Raw genomic sequence first — 11,435 nt, forward strand, 5'->3', positions numbered from 1 at the left:
TCTACCGTGACAGGCCTCCTGAGATTATTTCGTTACAACTCTTCCAGGGAGCTTTTCAGCAAACAGCAGATCTCCCCCTAAAAAAATGAGCCAGGCTTACGGGTCTTTGGTGCCAGTCTCCTCCTATCTATCTGGTGAGTCCCTGAAGGACCCAGCCTGGGCCCCTCTGAGGTCAGAGGCAGCTCCGTGCCCGGCGGCGGGGATCTGCCTTCTGACAAGGCTCCACACATTTCCCCGAATGAGGCAATCAAGGCTCGGGAATCCGGGCTGTGGGGTGGATGATCCAAGGATTAGGTAGCTTTGGCTCTGGAATGCAGAACAAAGTTGCAATCCAGCAGACTTCCCTTCCTAATTACACCCGGCTTAGGCTAATTTAACCTGAACCCGGTTAGCCTTCCCTGAAGCGTGGCAAGGCTGGTTGGGGGGCGATGGGAGAGTGAGGGTTACAGGTGAGTCTGAGGGAAAGCCAGGGGGTGCTGTGTACCTTTCTCCCTGCAGCCTCCATCCCAAGGCTTGCAGATGGTCACCCTGGGCAAAATGACTGGAGGGCCGGCACACAGGCTGCTTCCAAAAATTTAATAAATAATGGTTCTTTAAAACTGTATAAACTATAAATTACCATGCAGTCCTTATAATTTAAAATAATTTACAGGTTGAGGTAGGGAGGGGTGCCGGAGAGTGTGGAGGGGGGAGCTGGGAGAGGTTGAGGGCTGTCGGGCCGGTCAGGCTCTCCTCCCAGCTTTCCTGCTGAGCACACACACGCAGGCCGTGTCGATCCGGATGAACCGCCAGGCGGCCTGCTTGCCATCCATGGTCAGCGCCTTGACGAAGGTGTGGGTCGTGGTACAATATGAGTTCCAGTGCTTCGAGTCGATGCCCCGGCATCCGCTGTCGACGGGATTGGGGTCCCGGCACTTGGTCTCAAAAAAGTACTGTTTGAATACACTGTTGTTGATGTTCACCTCTCCCAACACCATCACCTCCTTGCCCTTGATGTCCGTGGCGGTGGCCTTGTCCCCCACCCACACGCTGACGCTGTCGCACACCGAGAACTCCCCGCGGTGGAAGACAGGGTGGGACGACGACCGCTTGCTCCTGTGAGTCCTGTTGAAGGGGGCGGCCCCGCCGGCCTCCAAGTCCAGACCCTGAGCGTCCGCGGCCGCAGGTGGGGGCTGGGTGCTAAACAGCACGCGGGGTGAACGCAGGCGCCGCTTTTTAAACAGTTCCGGGTCCACGGTGATCTTGCGGGTCTGCCCTGCCACCCTGGCGGCTATCGCGGCTGCCGGGCCGCTGTGGGCTCTGCGGAGGGCTGTGTCAAGGGATTGCTGAAGGTTAGTCCAGTGGGCTTGGGGGATGGCGTGTCCTGCTGGGACATTGCTCTGGGTGTGCGCTTCTGCCTGGACGCCGATCCAAAGAGCTGTGATCAGAGTGTAGAACAACATGGACATTACGCTGTGCACCTGGAATGAAACAGAAGTGAGGATTATTCCACCGAGCACTGGGTGTGGGGCAAGGGCAGTTTCTGGGTCCCTCGGAGTTGACCTCCCAAGAGGATGATGAGGAGGTTTCTCCTGGTGGCTAAAAGCAAGGAGACCCTGGAATTGACCATTCAAACTGAGACGCTTCTGAGAGTGAAGGGCGGTGCTACAGCAGTTACACTGGGATGACAGGCTTAAACAGGGCTGGCTCCGACAACCTGGGTGTCTGGGCACCCCATCTACAGGGTGCACTTTCCCAGGAAGGGACGGAACCCCTGAAATTCTGCCCAGTGGTGTGGTATGAACTCGGCAGTGCTAGTTACAGAATTCTTTGAGTTCTCTGCCTGCCAGCGAGGCAGCCATGGGCAGGCGGTGTGTGTGCACCTGTGTGAAACAGGATGGCTGGGGAGTGATTCTGACACCTCTCCCAGTGCTGTCTCCTGCCCAACGGCTTGACTCCCCTGGGAAGGCAGTGGGCAGGGCTGCTGGGGACTTGTCTTGAAGCCTCAGCACTGAACACACCCTCTTCAGACAGTAGCACCGGGTCAGCTCTGAGATCTGGTGACTGAAAACCCATGAAGCACCATGTTTGGCAAAAAAAGTGAACATAGCTCTGGGACCATCTTAGCCAGTCCGTCTATTCAGCCACCAGCCATCTATTCGCGTCTATAAATGTGATACTGATAATGGTTTCTCTCGGCGTGAGTGATGCCTTTTTCAAATGCATTCGCTTCTAGTTTCTTATTAGTCTGTGAGTTAGGTTAGGATTTATCATCTCTCTTTCATATGCAAGGAAAGTGATCCGCAGAAATTAACTAACAGGCCTACAGCTGCAAACAAAAACCGGACCAGAAATAGAATCCAAACATGACCCCTTACTAAGCCAGTCTCCCCTTCCATCCTTCCTTCCTCCCCCACTTTCTCCTTCATTCTTAAGTGCGTCTTTTTAAAAATTATTTGATCTTAAGTGAGAGTAGACCAAATGGCATAAGTCATCTGTCCCCACAAGGCACTGCCAGCCCCTCTTAAGCATGTGCCAGATGGGGCTCTGCACTGCACTGTACTGCTTCCCCGCCAGCAGCCACCCCCAGGCCAACTAGCTGTGGGACTAGCTCTGTTCTTGAGCTCACTTTCGATGAGCTCCTGTGCACACCTGTACGTGTGTACCAGCCATCACCTCTGGAAAGCTTCCCCAGATCTTCCTGGTAGGGTTAGAGGCATCCCCTAGAGAGGGTGTTAAACTTCCAATTTGATCTCTCTCCCTCTCTCTCCCCACAGGTCATTCTGCTCCCTGCCTGCTCTTCCAGCCTGGCATGGGTACCACTTCCTCCTTGAGGTCTGCTCAGATCACCCCAGCGAAAAGCCGTCTCTTCCTGTTCTTAACTACAGAAGTGTGTGTGTGTGTGTGTGTGTGTGTGTGTGTGTGTGTGTGTGTGTGTATATGTGTGTGTGTATGTGTGTGTGTATGTGTGTATGTGTGTGTCTGTGTGTGTTCTCTCCTACTAAATCAGTGTAGTGGAAAGAACTCTGCACTGCCTCTGGGGTTAGGAAAACTTGTTTGGATTCCTAGCCCTGATACTTGTTAGCAGAGGAAAGTCACTTAATCCTCCTGAGCCCTTGTTTCCTCATTGATAAAAAGCAGGCAATAAACACTATTTCACAGGGTTGTTGTTAGGATTAAATAGGTGCTCACACACCTATTTAATTCTGAGTCATTCCAATGTCCTGCGGTCAAGGACTTTTTTTTCTTCCGTTATATTGCTGCTGTTTCACTCTCAAAGCACACTCCATACATATCTTTTCCTAGCACGTAGGTTTACCTCTGTCAGGCTTCTTCTCAAGACTAATATTTGAGCCTGTCTCCCCACTGGCCGCAAGGTCCCAGAGGGCAGAGCCTGTCTCATCCACCTGCGCACTAGTCACTCCACCCCTTGTCTCCCATGGTGGTTTGTGCATAACCCTGCGGCCTCTCTGCATGCTGTGGATAATCGTTTACATGTCTGTCTCCCTGAGAGCACTTTGGAAGCGGTGCAATATGAATTTACGGGGGCCATGTGCAGTGCCTGGCATGTAGTAGGTCCTCAAACTCTGTAAGGAAAATGAATGAGAGAGTGAATGGGTATGGCCAGAGCAGCTCACCATCTGCCTTCTTTCCACCATGATGCCTGGTTTCTTTTGGATTTTGTGCCTGTGACCACGTGCTGCGTTCCTAATCTGTTTTAAAGTGATGCATTCTTCTCTGTAATGTATTTCTATTCAGCTGGAAATAGACAGCTCTTTGGTGAGATACCAAGAATAAAACCACCAAATTCTTCTCTCTCTGGTTACTTGGGAAAATGTTTGTGTTTGCTCCAGTTCTCCAGCCAGCCATGCAGAGGAAGCAGTGACACATCTGACTTTTCGACCATCACTGGTTGTGCTGGCTAATGGTCCTGCAGATAAGTGTCCAGCTGATTAGTCAGTTGGCAGCTAATTCAAGCCCTTTGCTTTTGCCTTTTCTTGTTTCATTTCTTTCTGCCTCTCAGTACACATTATCTCTCATCAGGTAGATGAAGGGAGAAGAAATGAAATGGAAATTCATCCCTTTATATCCATGTTAGTAACACTTAGAATTTGGATAGGGAAATGACTAAAAGATTAAAATGTAGGATTTTGATGGTAATAAGGGACATACTGCTCCCTATTTCCAATTACCAGAGGTTCCCACCTCATTCTGGAGTCCCCTCTTTGGTGAGCTCATCCTCTTCTAAGGAGTCAACTGAAGTTTCTGTGCAGTTGATGCCCATGCCAGGATCTCTGGTCCAACTCCTCTTTTGAAAGCCCATTCTGAATCCCCAGCTTCCTGATGGGCAACTCCCCATGGATGCTGACATTTTAAATGCAAGACATCCAAAACAAAAATCTTTGTTCTCATAATCCTCACTAGGATCATCATTCTCCCCTTCCTCCTCGTTACTCAACAGAAGCTGCCCCATTGGGGGCCACTTGATGATTTATGAATTAGTTCCACAGCTACTCTCTCTTGTGAGCATCTCTCCCCATCCTCCTAAACATGTTTCTCTGCATTTCCTTTTTCTGTAACTGGAGCCACCATTCCTTCATTCACCAGCTCCAAGCCTCAACCCATGACTGGACTCTTCTCTTTCCTCTTTGACCTCCATCCAGCCCTTTTTGTCTGCTTCAGTAGCATCTTTTTTTTATTATTTGTATTTTAAAAAAATTTTATTGGCGTATAGTTGGTTTACAATGTTGTGTTAGTTTCAGGTGTACAGCAAAGTGAATCAGTTATACATATAGATATAGCCACTCTTTTCTCTTTTTTTAGTAGTATCTCTTGAAACTATACTTTCTATTCTCACCTCTATGTTTCTATTCTCACCTCTATGTTCCCGGTTCAGGTCATGGAACAGTCTCCCAGCTGATGTCCTGTACCCTCATCTGTCTTCTCCCAATGCCTACCATCCCTGGCTGCCCCATTTAACTTCTTAAAGAAGTGCTCTGATCATATCACCCTGCTCAAAGGATCCAGTGGTGAGTGGTTGTCTAGTATGCCACTAGGTTGCTCAGCCTGGCAGACAGACCCTGCTCTCCTTCTACTCCCTTCACATATTTTGCATTCCAGGCAAACAGAATTCCTCAGAGGCAGTGCTTCCCCCCTGTTGCCCTTGGTTCAAACTCTTTTGTGCCAGGCATTCTTCCCTCTGTCCCTCCCTGTGCCTTTTCTGCTCTCCACCTCCGCTGGTTAGAGTCCTTCCTGTTGGCTTTAACACCCACCATAATAGCCGCCTCCACTGGGGAGCTTTTCCTATTTCCAAAGAGACCAGTTCTCTCCCTTCTCCATCTCTAAAAGCATTTCCTTAATGCTCTTTTTTTTTTTTAAGATTAAGATATAGTAATATATATGTTTATTTATTAATGTATAAAATAATAAGGTCGGGAAGCATAACTAATAATTACCTTGATTTCGATATAGTGATGAGCATGGAGTTTTTGCTATGAAGTGATAAAAAATATCTCTTTTTTGTTTCACATCTTTATTGGAGTATAATTGCTTTACAATGGTGTGTTAGTTTCTGCTTTATAACAAAGTGAATCAGTTATACATATACATATGTTCCCTCTTGCGTCTCCCTCCCTCCCACCCTCTCTATCCCACCCCTCTAGGTGGTCACAAAGCACCGAGCTGATCTCCCTGTGCTATGCGGCTGCTTCCCACTAGCTATCTACCTTACGTTCAGTAGTGTATATATGTCCATGCCTCTCTCTCACTTTGTCACAGCTTACCCTTCCCCCTCCCCATATCCTCAAGTCCATTCTCTAGCAGGTCTGTGTCTTTATTCCCATCTTACCCCTAGGTTCTTCATGACATTTTCTTTTTTTCTTAGATTCCATATATATGTGTTAGCATACGGTATTTGTCTTTCTCTTTCTGACTTACTTCACTCTGTATGACAGACTCTAGGTCCATCCACCTCTTAATGCTCTTTTATGGCAACGTATTCCCCTCTTATCCTCCCACCTAGAGGGTAAAGTCCCTGGAGGCAGAAACGCATCCTGTCCATCTTTGTCGTGTGCACGTGACCTAGCCCTCGCAGGGAGCTCCACCTCTTAAGAGTCAGTGAGTGTGTGAACAAGTCTCCTCCTTCTGTGTCCCTTAATTTCTCCATCTGAGTGGTGATGTTTAAGGTGTCTTCCAACTCTGACACTCTTTGGGTTTAAGCAAGTATAAAATTTTCTGCCCTGCCTAGAACTCTGCTGGTTCTACTCAACTGACTACACAGAATTCTTAAAGCCTAATGTGCTACTCCTCATTGCACTGTCCAGATAACCTGTGCTACCTGGTGGCATTTGATCACAGTGGAGGTTTGCATCGTGGAGAGATTGTTTTATTGTTTCATTGAGATTTTAAAATGTTGCAAATATATCTCTCATTTGGGTCTTAGAGTAAAAGGTTTTTTTTTTTTTAAATCGACTTACTCATAACAGAATGCCCCTATAATCTTTAAAAAAAAAAAAAGTCTTTTGTTTAAAAGTCATGAGTGGATAAGAAAGAAAAGAAAAATTAGTGTGTTTTCTATTCTAGTAATTGAAAGCACAAAACACTGTCTACAAAAGAACATTCTCTCCTTGACGTGAACCAGGGGAGGAGTTTTATTTATTTTTTAAAACAACCTTTGAAGCCTTTCTTCTGAAGAGATGACAGTCCTCACTGGGGCTTCACTAAGCAGAGACCTGTGAGCGGGATGATTAGCTGGGGAAGATGCAGTTAGGAGCTCACATGATGGAACATGTTCTGTTTAACGTGTGAATGTTCTGTGTTTGTTCTGCTCCCACCAGAATGGAAGATAAATGACTAAAAGTTGAGGGACCCGTCAGGGGCCTTTTATCCATCTACTCAAGGTCCGCCCAGCTTTCTTCACCCTCTCCCAGGCCAAAGGTACATTCTGTGGCTTTCCGGTGGTTCACACACTCCAATAATAAGAGGAGTTTCCTGCACCAGGTGAATGATTTCACACAGGTTCTGGCCTCACCTGAATAGGTGATGAAGCTGCTGGGCAGAGCTAAACAACTGGTCCACCTCTGTGGCCAGGACAAGCTGATGGCGCTGGGGGGCCCGGCAACCGTGCCTTTGGAGGTGCATTGTAGAGGGAGAGAGAATTCCTGCCTTCGCAGGAGGAGTGTCGAGAGTGAGCTGTTAGTGATTCTCAGGCTAGAGATTAGATCAGCGAACCAGGGTCACTAAGCGTTAGTAGAAGAGGAAATCCTCGTGGCTGAGGAAATCCAGCCTCCTCCTCCATCTCACTCGCCACATTACGAGTGCGGGTCAGGAATCGTTTCTTGTTTTACACTTGGCCTCCACTTGCAACGTAAACTGGCTGCTGTCTTCAGCCTGGGACTCAGTTGGGTGTTGGGGCCTGCATGGAGTGAGCTTCCCAGGGAGAAATCCCTGAGGCAGCAGCGCAGAAAGGCACTGACAGAATAAACTCCAGCTCCTCTGCAAGCATCTATCTCCCAGGCGGAATTTATTATGGGGAAGCGTGAACTGGAAGGGACGTCAGAGTTGATCAAGGCCAGAGGTTCAGTGCATTAGAGTCACCTGGAGGACTTGTTAAACCACAGACTGCCGAGCCCACCCCCAGAGTTTCTGATTCAGTAGGTCTGGGGTGGGGCCCGAAAATCTGCATTTCCCACAAGTTCCCAGGTGATACTGATGCTGCTGGTTTGGACACCACATTCTGAGAACCACTCATCGAGTCCAATCCTTGAACCTTAGAGAGGAGAGAAATGGGCCTTGGAGAGGCTCAGCGACCTGGGGTTATGCAGCTAGTGAGTGGCCGGCTCTGCACGTGGGCGTTTGGCATTGCTCAGCCTCAGCTGCTCTAGAGGCAAGAGGCCTGAGGCCACACGCGGACTGTAATTGATGGGCCCTGGGCTGCGTTTACTCAACCTCCAGCATCAAAATGAAAATTCTGTTCAACAGGTTGTGAGTTTTACCGTCCTGAAGCCATAAATCCAGATTCCAGGGAATAGTTGGACATTTCATTGTTTTATATCTTATTTATCGGGTTTCTAGACATCATGCAGACTTGATCCAAAAGCACTTAAAATGCCCACGATAGAAATATGCAGCCAGAAAGCACTAGCAGGTGCAGGCACCTGTGGATTTATTCTCTACTCCAGGATGGAATGGAAACAGAATCTACTGGTCTGAATTCTTAGAGACACATCTTAAAATGAATGCGGAGAGATCATAATTACATCACGATCAATTTAATTGTCTCATTACCCATCACTACAAACCTAGCAGGTGGGTCTTATTCTTCCCATTTTAAGGAGGAGGAAACAGAGACAGTAATAGTAAATAACTTGACCACAGGCAGAAGCCTGGTGGAAGTGGAACTCACCCCTGTCTTCAGACCTGGAGCTCTCCCCACCCTCCGCTCCACGGCCAAGGGCATGAAGAGTGATCGGGGACCTTCAATCTCATAAGATCACCTGCTCAGACAGACCAGGAGCTGTGTGGAGGGTCTGCCTGGCACCGTCTATTTGAGACCCTGTGTTCTGTGCCTTCAGAGGTGTGTGGCTCAGACTCTTACCATGTCCTTGGAAGCCATGGGGCCAGCCTGAGAGCATGGGCGACGTCCTCTCCAGATGAGCTAGGAGGGCCACATGTGCTGGGTCACTAGGAGCCACCCGGGTCCCTGCTGATTAACAGCTGGCACTGATGCCCCATCCTCAGCCTGGGGCTCATTTCCAGTTGTCCTGGCAGCTCTAGAGCTAGGAACCTCGGTGAGACAGATGCCTCTCGGGTGCTTACCTCAGTGTGGCCAGGACAGAAAGCTGCTCCTTCGGAAAAGCTGTTATTGGGCCCAGACGCTGAGCTGAGCTTGGGTCCAGCATGCCATCCAGCCCCTTGGACTGCACGACCCCGGGCCAGGACTCTGTGGGAGGAGAGAGCTGGCATTAGATCGGCTCTTCACTACGTTCTCTAGTGGACGGGTAGCTGTGTCCCAAGCAGGAGGGGAGGGAGGGGCCAACACAACAAACCCTGTTTTCTTTCTTTCTTTATTTTTTAAATTAATTAATTAATTTACTTATTTTGGTTGCATTGGGTCTTTGTTGCTGCGCGCGGGCTTTCTCTAGTTGTGGCAAGCGGGGGCTACTCTTTGTTGTGGTGCATGGGCTTCTTACTGCGGTGGCTTCTCTTGTTGCGGAGCACGGGCTCTAGGCACGCGAGCTCAGTAGTTGTGGCACGTGGGCTCAGTAGTTGTGGCTCGTGGGCTCTAGAGCACAGGCTTAGTAGTTGTGGCGCATGGGCTTAGTTGCTCCGTGGCATGTGGGATCTTCCCGGGCCAGGGCTCGAATCCATGTCCCCTGCATTGGCAGGTGGATTCTTAACCACTGCGCCACCAGGGATGTCCCAAACCCTGTTTTCTTGAGTGTTGGGACTTTACCAGCATCAGGACCAAAGGAGAAGACAGAGCTCAGCTACCAAAATTGCCAGGGGCCTGGACTTGCACAGACCTGCGGCAGCACCTGCCTCTCACTCTTGTGCCAGAGCTCTTGGTTTCTGCCTGGACACAGTCTATGGCTGATCTCACACGCAGTGTCGGTGCTTCTAGTCCCACATCAGAGTCCTGCTCTAGCAGTCCCCTAATCCAGGATTGAAATGGAATTATTCTGTACATTATACCCGCAGATACAGTAGACCCAACTCTGGACCAGCATAACTAAGGTAAATTACTCAGAAGAAAAAGTCCTGATGATTGAGAACATGTTGGTGTTTTGATGAGAATCTAGAACAAGTCATGGTGGCAAAGAAGGCAACCTGGCCACTTGATAGATAACAGAGAGCTGTTACAGAACTAGGATGCCAATCTCAGAGTTCAGATTTTAGGAAAGTCACATTTTACGAATCAGGAGCTAGGGAGCTGATGCAATGAGCTGATGCAAAAGTTCTATTCAATTTTAGGTTGTAGTTCCTAGAAGCAATGGTAGGTGTCTGTTCTTTTACTTCTATAAACCTCGTGTATGTAGGTGTTTCATTCATTCATTCAACAACACTTCCTGAGCACGTATTTCTGCTATGTGCCAAGTACTCTCCTAGGTGCTAGGGACCCAGCAGTGAATAAGATCAACAAGGTCTCTGCTTTTGTGGAGTTTATAGTCTTGTGTGAATAAACATCTTCAGATTCTTTACATGCCCTGCAGGTAAGCAGGGTATGAGGATAGAGGGTGATAGCAGGGTGTAGTGAGGGGCCATTGTAGACAGGGTGCTCAGTGGAGAGTTCTCCGAGGAAGTGGCCTTCAAGTTGATATCTGAAGGATGAGAAGGAATGGGGGAGAGAGCATTCCAGGCAGAAGGAACAGCAAGTGCAAAGGCTCTGGGGTAGAAACAAGTCAAAGATGCTGAGCATGTAGGGAAGAGACCAAAGAAATGAGTTGGAGAGGTAGAAAGATGTAGGGAGGAACTATGGTTTTACCCTATGGGCAGTGGGAAGGGAGTGGAAGGCTTTAAGCTAGAGGGTTACGTGACATTTTTTGTGAATGAATGAATGAATGAATGGTTATGTCTATTGCAGAACTTGTCATAGGGTGGGGTAGCTCTCCCACCAAAAAGGTTGTAGAATGACATCTTTATCCTTCCTGTCTAGATTGTCTTTTCAACTCCCAAACCTCTTTTCCCATCATGCCTCTTCCCAGTGGGGGGCTACCCCCACCCCCCATCTTCCTGCAACCCCCCCTCTCATCTTGTGCTATGGAAGCAAATGTCAGTGAAGCCACCATGGCCCCCAAGTCCCTGATCACACAGAGGAGCTGGAGGACAAGGAAGTAGAAAGGGCCTTGGGTGGTTTTCCTGCTGTTAGAAGTTATGAAATTAAGGACTGAGATGTTACTATTCCTCTTTCTGACCCACTTTACTCAGAATATCATTTTTCCTCTAGAAGTACCAGAAAAACCTACACGTACTCAACTGTGGTTCAGGCCTAGAGATGAACACTTACTCAAACACCCTAAAAAAAGTTAGATTCCGTAGCAAAGACCATTTTCAGGCTCCCTCAGGGTTGGATTGAGCACAGGAGAGGGAGGATAGCAGGTTCCCCACAGCAAGAGGTGAGTATTCTAGGGTCTTGTTGCATCACTCATGGGAAGAGGATCTGGTCCACAAACCCTTCAGCTGGGTGTTTGGACAAACCCGACTGATCACCAGATTGGAATCTACAGAGCTGTGTCCTGGCCCATTTTGCTCTCATTTGTGGGTAAGTTGCCAAGTATCTTTAAACATCTCTGAGGCTTCTCCGTAGAATGAGGAACCAGCAGGGATGATAGCTAAGGTCTCCTCCAGCTCTGATCGCCTGTGATTCTATGGGCATTAGTGTTTCCAGCCTGCATCCTTACTGAGTGCTTAAGGAATGCTTTCCTGCCTGTCCAAACACTGGAATTTATTTATTTCAT

General features: G+C 48.4%; 1 protein-coding gene across 1 annotated transcript; it reads right to left on the bottom strand.

Annotated features, from left to right (window-relative positions):
• Positions 1-657: 657 nt before the first annotated feature.
• Positions 658-8,835, bottom strand: NGF (nerve growth factor). The gene is made up of 2 exons (XM_079923932.1): positions 8,797-8,835; positions 658-1,460 (listed from the first exon to the last, which is right to left on the bottom strand). Exon 2 carries the CDS (start codon positions 1,446-1,448, stop codon positions 723-725), a length of 726 nt encoding a protein of 241 aa, XP_079780058.1. The 5' UTR covers positions 1,449-1,460; positions 8,797-8,835; the 3' UTR covers positions 658-722.
• Between the last annotated feature and the right edge of the window lie 2,600 nt (positions 8,836-11,435).

The sequence above is a fragment of the Stenella coeruleoalba genome, assembly GCF_951394435.1.
Source record: "Stenella coeruleoalba genome assembly, chromosome: 1".
NCBI lineage: Eukaryota > Metazoa > Chordata > Mammalia > Artiodactyla > Delphinidae > Stenella > Stenella coeruleoalba.